The sequence below is a fragment of the Uloborus diversus genome, chromosome 8 (genome assembly GCF_026930045.1).
Source record: "Uloborus diversus isolate 005 chromosome 8, Udiv.v.3.1, whole genome shotgun sequence".
Lineage (NCBI taxonomy): Eukaryota > Metazoa > Arthropoda > Arachnida > Araneae > Uloboridae > Uloborus > Uloborus diversus.
This window is the reverse complement of record NC_072738.1, coordinates 87,854,926-87,874,323: the sequence shown is the minus strand read 5'-3', so window position 1 is coordinate 87,874,323 and position 19,398 is coordinate 87,854,926. Positions and strand designations below refer to the sequence as shown.

Here is a 19,398-nt window from a genome sequence, read left to right as displayed (position 1 = left end):
TAAATGATAAAAAATCTAAGATTTGCTCAAAAAAAAAAAGTTTGAAGAATCTCATCCCAGAATAATTAAAGGTTACCCAAATCTAAATTCCAATAAGAATCCATTACTTACCCTTTCGATGCATCTTCAAATGCAGCTTCTTTTGCTTTTTCATCAGAGGCTCCAGTTGGTTTTGCACAGACTCTGCTTCTGAGGAAATGAACAACACCCCACTCCCATCGCACGTAACAGACAACATCAATGACAATGAGAATGACAAGGAGAATTGCAACAACTATAGCCAGAACTGCGCCGGTAGAGAGGGATGAACCACCATCCGCTGCATATCCATGATGACTGCCACTTGAAGGATCTAAATCTGAGCCTGCATTGATCAAATATTTAAAACTTGTAGCAAAAAAAAAATAACTTTTCAATGTGTTGGAGACAAAATTATGCAATTAACAACAAAATAGCATGAGGGAAAAGATCCTGAAATAGGTTGTAGCTGTATTTATATACTTTGAAATTAAAATTCTAGTTCATTTCTTTCTTTTTTTAATTACTACAAATGATAGCTTAAAATCAAAATTTTTAAAAGTCACACAATGTTTTCAAATTTCCAATATCAGTTTCAGATGCTGGATGACAATTTCTAATTTAAGATCTAGGTAGAGGAACATGGGGCAAAGTGAAATGGTGAAATATTTACTCTGCTTTTAGTTTAGCTCCACCTGTATTATTTTAACTATGTAGTACCATATGTACTATATTCCAGACAGAAAAAAAATACCGCCGAAGATTAAGGCATAAGATGAAGGCATTCGGTAATACAGGCATTTTTTAAAAAATGATACTCATATTGTAATATTTTGTTGTAACCCTAAAATTATTTTTGTTGGGGCATTCCAAGGTATTTTTGACATTTATGTAGAGTCCGTAACGTAACCTTTTTTGCCATAACTTTTTAGTTTACTGTTTGATTAGCATATTATTTTATTTTGATCTTTTCCTACCAACACACCAGCTCAAATTAAAATTATTTGCAAATCAAACGGTAAATAAAAAGTTATGGCAAAAAAAGGTCACGTTACGGACTCTACATAATTTTAAAAATACCTTGGAATGTCCCTGTTACTATAAAATGAGAGTTCTTGTTCTTAACATTTTAAATATTAATTGAGATCTCCTAATGTTTAATGCAGTAAAAATTTAGATGATATTGAGCTTATTTGTATTTTAAATAACTTGTACAATTAGCCAAGTACATATGGGGCAAAGCAAAATAGTTTGTTTCATTTACTCACTCAATCATTTAATATAAATCACTTACGTTTTCATTTATTACCTAATTCATTTACATTCCTACAGTTAATAATTCACTTATTTATTCATTCATTCACTTATTATCTAATAAATTCATTCTTTTACTTGTTCATTTATTTTTCTTATATTAATTGATTTATTCATTTAATTATTCATTTATATATTGTTTCATTATCTTTTATTTATTCAGCATTTTATTTACTGATTCTTTTGATCAAAAATATGTTTTACAATTGAATAGAAAGTATTTCATTGGGAAAATATTTTATTTTTCACTTTGCCCTGTGAAAAAAACTGAAAAGTTTCTACTTTTTTTTTTTTTTTGAAGACTCAAATTTACTGCCAAAAATAAAAAACACTGTTTCAACGCAAGTTTTATTATAAAATATGTTCTTTCCTTATGTACTGTAATTTTCAAAACAAATTTCCGATTTGTTCATTTTGAAAAAACTCAGTCATCTTAACCATTTCACTTTGCCACACTTTCCCCTATATCAGGGCTTCGCAACCGGTGTGCCGCGGCACACTGGTGCGTCGCAACAAGGAACCCGGTGTGCTGCAGTATTTTCGTAGTTATATAAAAAGAAAGAGCCTTGAAGCATTTTATTTTAAAGTTACAACCGAATAGCGTTTCTATCATTCTGTAACTTCTCAATTCACCCTGTCGATCATCTGCAATAAGACATACCCAATAAGAGGAGAGGCGTAATTTGCTGCCCCACCTCTTTTAAACTTTTTGTGATCCCATTACTTTCACTTTTTGAAAACAGATTCTAATTTCCATGAAATAAACTCATTGTACAGATTTTTTTCTAAATCTTTCGCAAACGGGAGTATCGCCCCCTCCCCCAGGCACGGATCGTACTCTCCTGCCCAGAATTTTAGCCCCAGCTTTCTTTAACTTTTGTTTTCCTCTTTTCCAGTTCCGATACTAATTTCCTTTTATCGTAGTTTCTCAAAGCTCAGTTCTGAGACTTAGCAAACTAGAAATTAAAACCATACACTGTTTCCTCCACCATGAAGTTCTCATGGCAAAGAACTTACCAGATGAGTTGAAGTCATGAATTTCATAAAATGCTCGCCTTTTCTCCATATAATTTATGAAGAACTGGGGACAGATCACCACTCCTTACTTCTTCATATAGATGTTCGCTGGCTTTCATGTGGTAAGGTACTATGAATAATTTTCGAATTGAGGGACGAAGTACGACAGTTTTTGATTTTAAAAAACAAAATGCAGTACGCCAGTTTGTTGCAAGACAAATATTGTCTTGCAAAACTAGCTTACATGGCTGACATTTTTGAACACCTTAACGAACTGGATCAGAAAATGCAAGGACATGAAGAGAATTTGGGTTACGTGTACGGACAAACTAAGCTGGTTCAAATAAAAAATTCAGCTGTTGAGAGAAGAAATAGAGCATGGCTCATTGGACATGTTCAAACGGACCGTCAACATGGTATATGTAAAGGAAATGGCATGGAAGAAAAACTGCTGAATGTGGTGGCAGAACATTTAATTATACTTCAGGACAAGTTTAAGCACTTTTTAAGAATGTTAACATGGAACAGTATGACTGGATTCGCGTTCCATTCTCTTCATCTGCGGATGTATCAGTTAAAAACCTTTCTTTGAAGGCTCGTGAAGAATTTATGGACCTCAAGAGCGACCGTACTTCTTGAGGTGCTTCTGGACGAATTTTGGTTGCTGGTTAAAATGAGCATCCTACCATCTCTTGTCTTGCTATTGATGTTCTGCTACAATTTTCAACTACATATCTTTGCGAACTCAACTTCTGAATCCTCACACTTATAAAAAACAGCAAGAGATCATCTCTAAAGAGCCTGATCAAGAACTTCGTGTCCAGCATAGAGCCAAATATCAAACGGCTTTGATCCTCAAAGCAGGCTCAAGTGTCTCATTAGTGTCAAACGGAAGTTAGGTTTAATTTCTTGCTAACTTTCTTGCTTGGTTTTGATTTCTTGCTAACTTCTGTCTTGAAACATTTTTGGATAAATCGTTTAACTGCACTGTGCACTTTAAAAACATTGACAGGAATGCTTTGAAACATATCAAGTAAAATTTTCTGTAAAGTCTGATATAGGTAGTTTTGTTGTTAATTATCAACTTCAATACATTCCAAATATTTCTACTTTCTAAATAAATTCAAACACACCACGTTAGTTACATTGTCATGAAAAAGCCCCCCCCCCCCTCCCGTCTTTTTACCAGTGAATGATAAAAACATTTCTATATTACCATTGCGAAATTAAGTTTAGTGTGCCCTGTTGATCTAGAAATTTCTTAAGTGTGCTGCAAAATAAAAAAGGTTGAGAAGCACTGCCCTATATCACAGCTGAATCATGCAAAAAATTATAAAACTTATGCATTTTTTAAAAACAAAAAGAAATTCATTAACATATTCTTAAATATTTAAATTCATGTCATTCTTTCATGTTTAATTACAATATCTTCTTGCAATGAAAGGGGATTTCTGATGACCAAGAAACATGTGTGATTTTTTTTTCTGCAAATTTGCTTTTTTAAGGTTGTTATTAACATTTCCATTGCTGGATTAACTTCTTTCCATTGACACAGACCTTTCTTTGCAACATTCAAATATTAGTAGCTTTTATTTATGATTCCTTTACACTGCATAATTTGCTCAACACAACATGATTACATTTAGTTTTACTAAACAGAAATCAAATATTATGACGACAAAAAAAAAAAAAAAAAAGTGCAATATTTTAAATTTTATGTGCATTGTTTTCTAATTTTTGATTTGAAAGTGTGTTTTGTTTGAATTTATTTACACATTTATGTTCCCAATCGAAAAAATTGTTTATATTGAGTAGCTATACTAAACACAATATTAAATTTAATTTTTTTAAATTAAAATTTTAAATTGATAAATTGAGAGCAAGGAATAGCTTTGAAACAGGAACAGAAAAAAGGTACAAGAAAAATTTTACATCAAAACTTTGAACTTGGGTACTAGTTCTCATTGTTGTAAGAAAGAAAACATTTTGCTCATTAGAAGAAAAAAAATCTTCTTAGCAAGAACAGAGTTTTAGAAATGGTTTTCATTTGATATGCACTGGTTAGCGAATATTGTGTGTGTGTGTGTGATTCACACAAGCTTTATGTATAATATTTTAAATTAATTTGGTTATTCCACATAACTAAATAAAGTTTTTGTTAAAATAGTTCATATTTTAAGTGTTTTTATTTTTATTATTTTTTATTTTATACCACTCCTCATCTTGAGAGTTATTCAATTCATTCACATTATAATAATCAAACCTTTTAAAACATTAAAAGGTCTTTGATAATTTGTAGTACTGAATTATCATTCATTTCTAATTCTGTGTTCAAATTTAATCAGTTACATTTTCACAGAACTGCTGTAACTTATTGCATGAAGAACAACTCCTAATTGTCAGGGGTGACCCCCCCCCCCCAAAAAAAAACAAGCAAACTCCTTCAAAAAAAAAGAGAAAAATACCCCTTAAATCCGTTCCCCCCGAAAAATTTCAATGGTGCACCCTAGGTGGGCAGCCCTGTAACTGCACAAGGTCCTGTTAGAAAAATTATTTAAAAAAATGCACACGCTCGCACGCACACACACATACATATATAAAACACACAGTTATTGAAAAGGACAAGTAAGCTTTAGTGAGAAAATGGTTGTTCAAATTATAAATATATGGTAAGAGGTAGTTGATATGGTACTTTACATTATTATACCTTAGCTCCTTAAAATTTTATGAAATAGAAACTTTAGGGGATGACATCTTGCATAAGTCTTAACAATAATATAAAACGTTACTGTCTTATCACGCAACAAAAAGCGATAAATATAACTACATAAAATATGTTTGCTTAAGAAAATAGTATTTATAAAGTGCAGAAAAATACATGCATGAGGACTGTTAATCTATTTAATTATACATTTTATATTACACATTATTTATGGCAAGAATACTGCAAAAAACATTGCCTTGGCATAGCAATATGGTTTCTTTTGCGCTCTAGTTAAAATACATTATTATGATCACATTCTATTAATTTTCAAGGAAATATTGATGTTAAAAATTAGGAAATACCAGAGAATCTTACTTTGTGATAGTTTGGCTGATAAGAATGCAAATGCATTATTCACCTTTTTCCCCTTAAATACTTTTCCTATGTTCCATATGAACCATATGTGACAAACTTAATGCAACTACTCTCGGATGTTGAGCTATAAAAGCTAATACATTCATTTTATTTAAGTATTTGAATATTTTAAAAACAAACCTAAAATAAGTTGGCAGTCAATTTTTTTTTATATTCTGCAAAAAAAGTTGGCTAGACAAATGAATGATTTTCAAAGAATGTACTTAAAGAAATTACTCAAAGTGATACACAACTATAACTATATTTATAAATTGGAGTATTTGTATATGGATGCCTCACTTGCCAAATCGATTAACTCCATATAACAAAAAGTCTAGAAAAGTTATGAATAAGATAGTGTTATCCCTAGGAGTGAATAGGCCCTCGTATTACATTTTCTGCCATCACATGGTCAGAAATGTACTGAACTAAAACTTTAATATAAATTCATATGCTAATCATTGATAAAACACTATTAAAGCAGAAACAAGGATTTTTTTTTTAAGTGGAGTAAATGGATTTGGCACTTGAGGCATCCATATGTATCTATCTAAAAAAAATCTACTACTCAGCAGAATATACAGATGACATTTGTAGCAGGGGCGATAGTGAACTCAAGTAAAATTTTCTGAAAGCAGTAATATTTTCAAAAACTATGAGAAAGATCGACAATCCCCACCCCCCAAATATGCGTACAAAAATCACTGATTTAAAAAAAAAGCATTTAATTAATTTTTTTCCCATAACTTTTTAGTTTTAGAATATGTGGTCAGCCCAAAATTTTAGGATCACAAACACCCTTGGTTTGTTGTTTACATATAAATTCGTTATGTTTAGATAGGAAATATAGTGGTACGTTTTTATTTATTGCAGCAAGTAACTTAAATAACACATAAACCTAAAATAAAAAAGGTAAAGTGCAAACCTAATGTGATCAATCTTAGGGCACAATTATAAATGCAAACAGGGTAGAAGCAGATCATCTTATTATGCCTATGGTTCAACTTAGGTTGAAATTTTACTTTTAGCCCCCTAAGATCCTAGTTACTACTATGTCCTAGAATAGCCCCCCCCCCCCATCTTTTAAACTTCACAATTTCCTGAACAGGAAAAGAATATCATTGGTGTAGAAAAAGTCGTATTTAGGCCTGACCTTTTCTTTTCTACTTTTGACCAAATACTTGAGGATAAAGAGTGAAAAATTAATTTACATCACAATGGAACATGTAAAAACATTGTCATGAGTAAAATCAAAATTAATACAGAGGTTCCCAAAAGTGTTCGTACACCCACGCCTTTGATGAAATAGGACCTTATCCATTGGTTAGAATTTTTATTTTGTAATAGGTATTTAATTATAAGATCTATGATCAATTTTCAACAAAACTACATGAAAATGTTTTTAAAAATATTAAAACTTAATTTTTTTTAAAATCAAAAACCAAAAAGTGCCGGATATGTTATCTCACAAAAGTCTTTGTACACTTTAAAAAATGTCTATTTCTTATTGAATAATCTAACCCTTTATTAAGTTATTATTTAGTAGAATATAAAACAGTATCAAAAACACCTTTTAAACGTATGGGAATAGATTTTATTCTTTTTTCTTACTTTTTTTTTTTTTTTTTTTTTGCGTAATTTCTAGTGTTCAACCACACTTCAAGTCTTACTGTTTCTTGCTCTATTTTCGATTCAAAGCCTTATTTTCATAAACTAGCCTCCAGATATCTCTAAACATGTTTCATTAAGTTCAAATCTGGAGATTGAAGGGGTATTTTCTCAATTTTAGAACAATTTTTGAGGCACTAGATGCAAACGTTGATAACCATATGCTTCTTAGTGTTATTTTGATTAAAAAAAAAAGTTGTTTCCGATAACCAAATTTTTGGCTACGAGTTTAAAATTGGTTTTTAAAATATTTAAATGAACAGCATAATTAATTTTTTCATCAAAAAATTCCAAACTACTAAGTCCTGATGCTGATACGCACCCTCACACAAGAACACCTTCACAATCCTGATTAACTGGTCCAAGTACGTTTTTAAGATTAAGTTCCTAATTTTTTCTTCTATTTACAATTATACAACAATTTAACCAAAAATGTTGAATTCATTTTTATCTGTAAGTAAGACATAATTCCAAAACGTTTTGAGTTTATTTATCATTGATTTTGCGACGAAAAGCGTAAGCTTTCTGTTTTTCGTACGGCCAAGAAAATTTCTGCAGAAAGAGGTCCCATTTAATCCAGCTTATCAGAGAACTTGGTGAACAATTTTGGGTAAAAATAAAATGTAAAAATTTTCATTTAACTCTGCAGAAATTTTTACAGTACTCAAATGTGTATTTTTCATAAATTTTTTAACTGTAAATCTCCAATCACGCTTTGTCAACTTTGTCGGTTGACCTTTTCTTACCTTGTTTTTGGTCTGATTATTTTCTTTAAAGCATTTTATCAAGCACTTTACTATAGAATGGAATAAATTAACTAATTTAGAGACCTTTCAAACCAATTTACCGCTACTGTGAGGAAAAGATTCAAATTTCGATTGGTGTTAGCGTTTTTTTACGAACCAGCCATTTTAAAGTAATAAGCACAATATTAAGGAATAAATGAATACAAAACTAAAGCCAAATGACTTTTAAGGGTCAACACAATGCAAAAATAATAAAAATCCACTTATGATAATTTTAATCATGAATTTATTTGAAAATATTTGAGTGTACAGTGACTTTTGTGGTGTATTATTTCTCCGACTTTTCGATTTTTGACCCATTTCAAAAAGATCCGTCAATATTTTGAAAAAACTACAGGGTTTTATTTAGAATGATATACGAATGATGTGAAAAAATATTGGACTTCATATTCGAATTCAGTTTTGTGTTATTTTGGTTTTACTAAAAAATTTCCAAGTGTACGAACACTTTTGGGAGACACTGTGCTTACATAACAAAAGTTATGTTTTATAACATCAGCCAAACTATACACAATTGTTCATACATTATACCAGGGGTGGCCAACCTTCTAGGGAAAAGTACCACTAACTAAGAACATGCATGCCACTTTAAATTTTTCTCACCTACTGGAAAATTTTCAAAGGTTGTAAAACATTATTTATAGGATGATTCATGTGAGCTTTACTCAAGATTTAAATATGAGTAGTGAAGATTTAAAAATAACAAAACAAATGTAAAAACGTGGGAGCGTCATTCCATTTTAAATCAACAAATGGGGTGTGCATCACCATTTTTGATCTTGATGAAAATTTGCATGTGCATTCCTTTTATTTTCTAGACCTCAAAAAAATAAATATTTTGTCTTTAAAAAATTTACCCTTTGATATATAGGCCATTTTTGTTGTTGGCAACAGCAAAAATAGGGCGTTTTGATGCTTTGTCTCATGGACAATTAACTTTTTTCTATCAAAGCTTTTGAGCTCAAACATAACTCATTGGAAAGCTAAGAAAAAGATCTTTTCATACATGATATCAATAAATTTCAGATTTTAAAAAAATACCAATTTTTTCAAGGTCAAAGTTTGCGATGAAAAACTATTTTTTTACCACTTTTGAAAATTAAAAATCCCATGAAGGGTTTATAATAACAAGCCCTATTTTTCATCATATATTTATATTCATGGTCACTTATTGTATAAAAAAAATTGGCTTGTTACTCCGCCCACTTTATGAGATATGCTCCCCCAAAGTTGCAAATTTTCAAAAAAATCTGGTTTTCAACGCTAAAAAAATGCATGTGGGGGGGCAAGATAAAAAAATTTTTATTTGTGGTATTTTAAGTACTTGTTACCAGCTTTCTAACAAAATAAAAGTTGCTCTGTTATTCAAAGGTGTTTGGTAAATATAAGGGTCTGAGTTTTCAAATAATTGCACTGAAATAACACAATTTTTTTTCACTTTTTAATCTTACTTTTTTATTGAAATATGAGCTCCCCTTGCAAGAATTATAGTTTAAGTGTTGTAAAAAACTTGGAACACCTGAAGAGCCACAATTTCATTACCAGTAAGCAAGCAGAGTTTTAAAATCAAAAAAAGACGCTCTGGATAAGGGCATGGGTGCCTATAGGCAAAATTTTAAAGGGGGGGGGGGCTCAGATATTTTCCTCATGAGTTAGCAGGATATTTTCTCTGTAGAAACCGATTTCAGTACCAATTAGAGTTTATAAAATTTAATTTTAAAAAATAACTTATTTGTTAATGGCAAAAGAAGAAATGTTTTTACATTTTTGCAAAGAAAAAAGTACTAAAAGCAAGGAAGTTCTAATTTCTAAGGGGGAGGTTGAGCCCCTAATTGCCCCTCCCCCTCATCTCATATGGGCCCTTTTGGATAAGGTAGAAGTATTGGTACTTGGGGACTTATCAGAAAATTTGTCTTGTGTTTTCCAAGATGAGATCCAGACCTATCACTGGTTAGGTGTTCAATGCACACTTCATCCTTTTGTTGTATACTGGCAAAAAAATGGAAATGTTCAAGCTGAAAGTTTTTGCTTTGTAAGTGATTACCTGGAACCCCTTATCCCTACCGCAAGTATCCTTGTTGAAAAAATTAAGGTGGACCACTCTTCAGTTTCAAAATTAACTTACTTTTCAGAAGGGTCTGCTGCACAATATAAAAACAGAAAGAACTTCATTAACCTCAGCCACCATAAAGAGGACATTGGTATAAAACATAGTGGCATTTTTTTGCTATGTCCCATGGGAAAGGCCCATGCGATGGGATTGGTGGAACAATAAAGAGGTTAGTTCGAAAGGCTAGTTTACAGCACCCAATTAATAATCAAATCTTAAATCCATTAGACGTACATGATTATTGCACCAAACATATTAATAGTTTAACATTTTTCTATGTTTCCTGTGATGATGTTAAGATATTAGCAAAGGATCTTGAAAAAAGATAGAAAGCATCATTGCCATTACCCCCAAACTCAGTCTTTTCACAGCTACATCCCTATCAACAGACATAACATTCATGTGAGACACGCGTCTGTTCCTTCAGATTTTACAATTTTTCAGGTCATGAAAGACGAACCTGCCAAACGAAAAGCAAGAATCCGAAATAAATTATCAGATTATGTTTGCTGTGTGTATGATAGTGACTGGTGGCTAGGAGGTGTTGGAAGTAAAAGTATTCAAAGAAGAATACAGGATCCACTTGTTCATCCTAAAGGGCCTGGAACATCATTTAAAAAATCAAGTGATAATGACCAAACTTGGGTTCAGTTGCAAGACATTTTTAAAATCTTGATTGCATCAGAACTATGGTCTGAACAAGGAAGAGGTCACAATATCACACCTATGATGAGTGATTATTTATCAACGCTTCTCCGCGAGAGAAAATACTAAAGAAAATAACATTGAAAGATTTATGACCCTTACTTTTAAAAATGATAAATTGTCTTTTTAAAGTTCAAATGCAATATGTCATAACTCATCTTAATCTTTTTTTTAACCATTTAAAGCAAAGAATAAGGTATATAAATACATTTCAATAAAAAACTAAGATTAAAAAGTGGGGGGGGGGGGGGGGAAACTGCGTTGTTTCAACGCAATTATTTGAAAATTCAGAACATTATATCTGCCAAACACCTTTGAATAACAAAACAATTTTTATTTTGTTAGAAAGCTGGTAAAAAGTACTTAAAATGCCACAAATAAAAAAAATTTTTATCTAGCACCCCACATGCATTTTTTTAGCATTGAAAACTGGATTTTTTTTTGAAAATTTTCAACTTTGAGGGAGCATATCTCATAAAGGGGGCAGAGTAACAAGCCAATTTTTTTTTATACAATAAGTAACCATGCATATAAATATATGATGAAAAATAGGGCTTGTTATTCTAAACCCTTCATGGGGTTTTTAATTTTCAAAAGTGGTAAAAAAATAGTTTTTCATCGCGAGTTTGACCTTGAAAAAATTGGTATTTTTTTAAAAGCTGAAATTTATTGATATCATGTTTGAAAAGATCTTTTTCTTAGCTTTCCAATGAGCTATGTTTGAGCTCAAAAGCTTTGATAGAAAAAAAGTTATTGTCCATAAGACAAAGCATCAAAATGCTCAATTTTTGCTGTTGCCAACAACAAAAATGGCCTATATATCAAAGGGTAAATTTTTTAAAAATAAAAAAAAAAATTAAATAAAATGAAAGGAATGCACATGCAAATTTTCATCAAAATCAAAAATGGTGATGCAACAACTTTTTTGAAAATTTGTTGATTTAAAATGGAATGACCCGGGACTTATTATTAATAAACATTTTTTAAATAATAATTTTAATTTTCAGTTAAGATCTGTGTAATAACTTGGAACAACTAATTATTCATGATAATTATAAAAAGTTTGTACTTATTGATAATGTGTATTTTGACTTTGCAGCTTTTGTACCTAGTGTAACATTTGTTTAGAAACACATGCTGACACAAATATACAATATCAGAACAGCAAAATCATATAAATGAGGAAAATTGCTTGCAGGTAAATTCCCAAAGTTCAAAACAATCTGGATTACTAGCAGTGTAAATAAGTTCCTTATTAATTTTTAAGTGTAGTATGGTTTTATATGTCAGTAATTTTGATTTGGATTCAGGAGGTGCATAGCTAGAAACCTCTTGAAGAAAAATTGAAAAAGGATTAGTGAAACTGAAAGTATTATATTCCATTTTGAAAATCATTACTAGCACTGAAAAAATCCTGTAATAAGGGTAATATTTTTATAGCCATCGTAGTTCGGAATATCATCATTTTTAGTGGATAGTTCTTGCATTCATGTGAGATGTGTTAATAATCTTCTTGCTCCAAAGTCGAAACAAAAAAGCAAAAGCATCTACACAAAAGAAGATTGATTGCTTATTTTTTAAGAACTTTTGTGCTGTGATCTATCTATTACATAATTGTAATTAAATACAAATCTATCAAAAGTAAGATTTTAAACTGTGTAAGTGTTTGTTTTTTCTTTTCCTTTTTCCAGTATGAGTAGGGTTTTAAAAATTTTTGAAAGTTTCGGAAGACAACATAATTATTTTGTAGATTCAAAAAAAAATTTCATTATTTTTTCTCATGCCACTGTTATAACTCTGCTATGCCCCGCTGTGGCACGGGTTGGCCATCCCCGTATCATACTACTTTTAGCTCTTATTTTAAAAATTAGTTGCAAATGAAAAAAAGGAAGAAAAGGAAAAAAGAGGAAAGGGTGACCATGCAGTGAGTTAAGAGGAGAAGTGTGTACCGTGCGTGTGCAGGTGGCCTTGAGAACCTTTGCTCGGATCTAGAAAAGAGAAAGATACCAGAGATAGGAAAAAAGTGGCAGAGACAAGCCCAGACATGCAGGTGCATAACAAATCCAATTAACATCATACAACAATGGCACATCTTTTAATATATTTCATAATTTCTGCAGAGATTCTCGACAGGTGTAATTTTAACAAGTTCAGGTGTTATAATTAATAACAAATGAAGCAGTTGTAAGTAGATTCAGATCAAAAATTCAAATCAACTAAACATCACTCATTCAGAACACAATCAATTTATCTTACAAAAATGAAATTACTACAGCGTCAATAAGGTCAACAAAATAAGAGAAATGAATTGAGAAACCCAAAATAAGAAATAACGAAATTTATTTACATTATGATAACTCTGAATACTATTTGCAAATACATAAAAAAAATCACAGGAAAAAATTCAGGTAAGCATCTCCCATAAATATGACAATAATTTGTATACATACCATCATATGATTTACTTTTTTGAACATAAAATAAGCTTTGATTTCTTGCTAACTCATATGATTATGCATGTTATTTTTTGAAAAATCTGACAAGATTCAATCTTACATAAAAAGGAGGGGGCGGGGGGCTCTAGTTGTTATAAAAAGTTGCTTTTGAAAAATCCTCTAATTTCTCGTCTATTATTGGCATTTACTCAATAATTTAAAGTTTTTTGAAGCCATGAAAACATTTCTCAAACGGCCCATTAGCAGCATAAAATCGACAGTTAAAAGTCATAAATTTCAAGTAGGGTGTAAAGACCATAGAAATAAATATTTTGCAGCTTAATCAGTTTGAAAAGATTAATTTAAGCTACAAATGTTGTAAGCAACTGTGAAGTTAAGAACTTATGGAGATTTAAATAGTAAAACAAAACAACCATGTTAAGAAATTCTACCAAATGGAAAGTTACCTAATAAACAAATACTAATGATTCTAAAATGGGAAAGAAAAAAAAAGAACTAGAACAACATATATTTTAGAACATAAGCTGATTTGTGGAAAAGTCAAGAGCAGGAATTTTCTTCAAAAAAAATTTCAAAAATTAAAAATCAGTATATAAGTAAGTAGAAACAAAGATTTTTTTTTTTTAAATGCTTTTAATGTTCAAACATCTTGCTATAAGAGTGATTTTTTAAATAAAACCAATTAAACTATTTTTCCATGATTTTTTTCAACCATTCAAGTGAGGCACATGCAGTAAATATTTAAAATTTGCTAGCTGATTTTTGAAATAGCTTTATGCAGTCACAAGGTGCATCAAGAAAAGAGGTGCAGCACATCAAAAGAACAATTAAAATAAACTACACACGTACATTCCTTCAGAAATGTAATATGGTAGAGCTTCAATATTTTAAGGTGAGTGGGACACAACCTTGAATTATCCTTTAACCTTTACCTTTTATCCTTTAGCTTTTTATCTTGCTTGTAAATCTCATAAAATTTTAAACTTTTTAAAAATTTCTAAGGGCAAGGCAAAGTACATTTAGAAGCTCAAAAAAGAACAAAACATGACATAGGTCGTTGCTTAATATGTTGTCTGGCACACCAATAACGGACGGATAAAATTTTTAAAACCAAACAAAAGGAAATTAAGCAATGTTTACAGAAAAATGTACTTACTTATTACTGCTTATAACGACAGGTTAGTTAAAATAACTGTCAGTTTGCTTTTGTTTTACGCATTGTTTCAATTGAGAGTTATTGTGTGATAATATCACACCATCAAAATTTGTTAACATCTTTTTTTGGAACATGCATTTTTACAATACTTTTACCACTACTGTTCCCCAAACAGCTAATGAAAATTAATCAAAACCATTTCTCTAGTTGTTATTAAAATAATTAAAGAAACATTTTGAGTTTTTCTCATTTGACCTCATAAAATTGTTGTGAAAATATTATTTTTGTTATAACAACTTCCTTGCTATGTACAATTATTTTATACATTTTGAGAATCATTAAAATACTAGATCAATTGAGGTAGTGAGAAAAGCAAAGGGATACAAGTGGCAAAATTTAAAATTTGGAGATAACCAGTACAAATAGAAGGGGAACCTCTCGTCTGTTTTGGGGCAAGAGAGTACTAGTAGTCCTGGTAAGTAATGCTGTATAGCATGATTTAAAAAGAAAATTCAATGAAAGCCTACCTAGGACATAATCTTTATACAGTGCAGAACCTTTTATCCGGGAACCAAAAAACCGGGAAAAGAGAAAACCGGCAACTTTTTCCCCTGATTTTCCCGCCATTTTGACAATTTTTGAAAAATCAAGCATTTTTTCTGAAATACCAGAAGAATATGAAAGATTTCTTAATAAACACTGTATTACTCACGGAAACTCGGGAAAATGTTTGCAAACACTAACTTCAAATTATCCTTTATGCAGGGCAAAATTTAAGAAGTACATTCGTAAGTCTGAATTTTTCGTATTTTATTCCAACTGAAAGCCAAGGAAATTAATATTGTCGCATTCTAATGCAGTATTTTATTGAATGGCCTCTAATTAAAGGCATTTGGTGTAAGTAACGTAGCAAAAGTGTGGGAAACGCCGAAAACCAGATTGCGAATTTTCCGGATAGTTAGTTGATCGTGAAATCTAGAAATCAATTAAACGCAAGACTATTAACGCTGCAAGAACTCATAAATCAAATTTCTGTTGATATTAACGAAGTACAAAAGCATTAGTTATCAATAGCTACCGTAATCACAAACACAAAACCTTTACAAAAAATTTTAAAAAATTTAAAAAAAAAGTGATTATGAAAGCTTCTTTTCTTTTTTCTTCTGAAGTGAATTCTTTTATACACTATAGTAGGAAATTCGCACATTTAGGTTCAAAAACTCCATTTTTGCCCTTTCCTTCATTTGCTTTCGTTTAAAAGTATCGAAAAGTGATGGATTTTTCTTTCTTTTCCAAACAGAATGTGAGGGTCTCAGGTATTATGAGTTAGACATTATGAGAGATTAGTAGTGTTTTGGTGTTTAAATTATTCTCTCTATTTACTATTAGTTTTTAACATTTCGATATTTATAAGCATTTCTGAACTGTTTTCTGAACTGTTCAGGAGTATTTTAATATGCATAACTATTTATTATAGTAATTTAAGTTTTACAAACAATCAGCCAATAGCGCTTTTTAGCGATCCAGAAAACCGAGAAATTCAGATATCCGGGATAGCGACGGTCTTGAACTTCCCGTATAATTGGTTCTCTACTGTACTGCCACTTACATCCCTTTGCTTCTCACTACCTCAATTTCTTTCCGACTTTTTACGATAATCAACCGAGTTTTTTTTTTTTAAGTTGCCAATGCACACTTAGCGATAAAATTATGATAAATTATTACTTTTAGTGTATGAGCAGTTAAAAGCTTATTCCTTTAAAGGCTCATATTGCATCAAGTATTAAGGAGAGAGAGTATTATTTTAAATTTCAGTAGAATATTTTTTTTGCTATGTAGTCAAGTTTTCTGTAGGTTTGTTGAAATTTCGTACAAAAAAAATTGGATTTTTTGTATGTAGTGTATATATTTGCACAAATATAAATACTATTTTGTAAGAAAATTTATTTGTAAAATAATTGTACAAAGCATATAAACTACAATATGTAAAATTTATAACTGAGTGTTATTTCTAACTTTAATATACAACAGGATGACTGTTTTTTTCTTTTTAGATCATTGTTCATCCTCTGAAACTCCACGACTGAATTTACAGAACATAATTGTAACGTAATTACAGTTGGACCCCGGTTTAACGAACCTCTATTTAATGAATTTCGCGATTTAAGAGTATTTTTATTTCTTCCCAACTAAAATAAAGGTAAAAATCCCCATTTACCGAATAATAAGCCCCAAATTAAAAAATTATTTTAACCGGAAAGTTTTTTTTTTTTTGTCAATTTAAACTAGAAAATATTGGATTCTTTTCCAAAAGATACACCCATCTTGTCCGAAGCAGAAAAAGATGTTTCTTGGAATCAGCAATTTTTGATGGGCGAGAGGGCAACCAATAGATAATGATTCTGATGCAAATGCTTTACACTGCCTGGAAACTGTAAAAACATTTTACACTGCAGGGTGTAAATGACACATTTTTTTCTCTCTATAAAGTTGATAGAACTATTTCCAGTCAAGTATCAATTAAATTGTCAAACATCTATTACTCAGTACTTTAAAATTTCAAATTAACTATTGTATAATAAGTCGCAGAAAGTGTACACTGTCTAATTATGAATATTTTTGTGCAGTTACTTATTAGGGCTTTTAGATAAGGTAAGTTCTTTTTCTCCTCATCCCAATATAACCCCAATTGAGCGTCTAAAAGTTTTGGCCCCGATGAATTCGTTAAATCGGGGTTCGTCTGTATTTCTCTAGAATTCATAAAAGTCTGACACTGAAAAGGTTCAATGATTTTCAGGAATAGCGTATATTTGACCTTGAAAGTAATCCTTGATGAACTTGCTTTGAAATGTAATTGAATGGTGTAAAAATATTCCTGGATTTTCATGACCCCATGCATGTGCACATGTGAACTAATGAGCAAGACAGGTTAGATTAGTGATCTGGAACATGGTGTAATAAATGAATGCTATTGTTGCGAAAAGAACATCAATATTCGTATTATGATAATAGTTCCAAAGGGTGGAATAGATTGTAAACCACATCAGGCAGATAAATTTTAAATAAATATAGATTCTGAGATGTAATCATAGTTTTTAAAGTTTTAGATATGAAAATATCATATTTAAATGTAAAAGAAAATGGTTGACATAGAATCAAATGAAAAAAAAAAAGAAGAAAAAAGTAGTAAATATGGTAGCAGAAATGTTATTTTCATCACGCAGTAAAAATTTTTTAAATTGCATTCAGATAAAAATTATGCTTAAAGAAATTCTACCTGAGGCAGTCTGGAAGACCATAGTCGCATCCTGACTGAATCCAATATCATTGTGCGCTCGTACTTCCACTTTGTAGAAGGAATTTCCTTTTAATCCTGTCATTTCATAGGAGGGTCTATCCATATCATAAATTTTTTGAGAAACAACTTCACCTATTCGCCGCCAAGGCTGTTCTTTTCTTTTTTCAGCCTGAAAACAAGAAATGTAGGATAGTAACATGCCCACCAAATGGTCATTGTTTATGCAGAATATATGATGGTGAAGTAAAATAACTAGCATGTCCTTAAAAGAATCATTAAGTAGATTACCAGAGTATTTGTTTTTTAATAGAAACAAAGTAAGTGATGTAAGTTTTCAAAATTCAAATGTATGCTAATGGAATGAAGAAAAAAAAAAACATTGTGCAATGTTAATGAAAAAACAATAATCAAGAGGATTCTGCCTGAATAACAATTTAGTAAAATTCAAAATTCAACTTAATATAATATTAAAATATTGATAATAATAATAATAGAACTAATTAATTAGGGACCAGATAGCAAAATAAATTTAAATTTAAAACTTTTTAATTGCCAAGTGGACATTACTTCAGTTTGCATTGAAATTAACATTGATTTACCACAATAAATAAATAAATAAATAAAAATAAAAAAGGTCCTTTTGCAGGATCTGATTGAAAGAAGAAAAGGAAGGTGCACTACTTGACTATAAAAAACCCTATGTGTGAAATTTCAATCTTCTACATCTTATCTTTTTTAAGTTATGCAAGATAAGACAAATATTTAGACTGACCATCAATAATATGAAAAGGCAAACATTGGGTTTATAGGCAGAAATAGACATATCTATTAGTTCACAAGGGTGGTAGTTAGTTCGTTACAAATAGGTGCTTTTGCCTCTTAAATTATTTAGACGCAGTTTTGTACAAAAGACAATTTGTTCACGCCAATATTTTTAAAAATCTAAACGATACTCAATGTATATTATCACCACAAAAATTAATTGATATATTTTACAACATAGCTTTGAGCTTACCATTTTGCTTTTACATTTCCGGACGAAATGAAAAAAAATTTATTTTATTTTTGTTGTTCCCATAGAAACTCTGTTTGTTTCCCCTCATTTTCAACTCAAGGAATACAATAAACTATTAAGGCCCTAGTGACATTATAAAACAAAAGCATCAGTATCCCATTGCTATTTTCCCTTCTCACTAACTAGATTCATTCAGATGAAATCATCTTAACTTGGCTGATTGTCCATTACATACATTTTGTGGTCAGACTGTACATACATGTGGACACTACAAAAAAAAAAAACTTGATATAAAATAACTCAGAGGATGGATACATTGGTTATCCATACAACGTGCGTGGTGCATTTAAAATCTGTTGATTTTTGTCTAATATTATTTTAATTCCCTATTGTGTAACCAAGACTGAATAACATATTAAATGTTTCTGGACTTTTGAGTGTTGCATCAACAACATACTATCCCCCTGATAACAGCTCTGATAAGGAATGGGAAGGATTTAATTAGTTTTAAGTTTAAACACAAAGTTTTCAATTCAATCAGTTCTTAAAAAGAAACACTAGAAAAATATTCAAGAATGTTAAGAGAGAGAGAGAGATTTACTTTTAAAAATAAATCATCAAATTTAATTACGTCATTTTGGATTAGATAAAAAAAAAAGAGAAAGAAAGAAATCTAACTATGGCATTAATTAAGAGTTCAATCAATGTTACAAAATT

The 19,398-nt window shown here is 30.6% G+C and overlaps 1 protein-coding gene across 4 annotated transcripts in view; it reads right to left on the bottom strand.

Annotated features, from left to right (window-relative positions):
* The window catches only part of LOC129228153 (fasciclin-2-like), a 57,611-nt gene that overhangs the window by 13,625 nt on the left and 24,588 nt on the right, over positions 1-19,398 (bottom strand). For all 4 annotated transcript variants that reach the window (XM_054862805.1, XM_054862803.1, XM_054862804.1 and 1 more), the window contains exons 12-13: positions 17,646-17,835; positions 112-364 (exon numbers count right to left, since the gene is read on the bottom strand). In XM_054862805.1, coding sequence (XP_054718780.1) covers positions 112-364; positions 17,646-17,835 — 443 coding nt within the window. The remainder of the gene's footprint in view (positions 1-111; positions 365-17,645; positions 17,836-19,398) is intronic.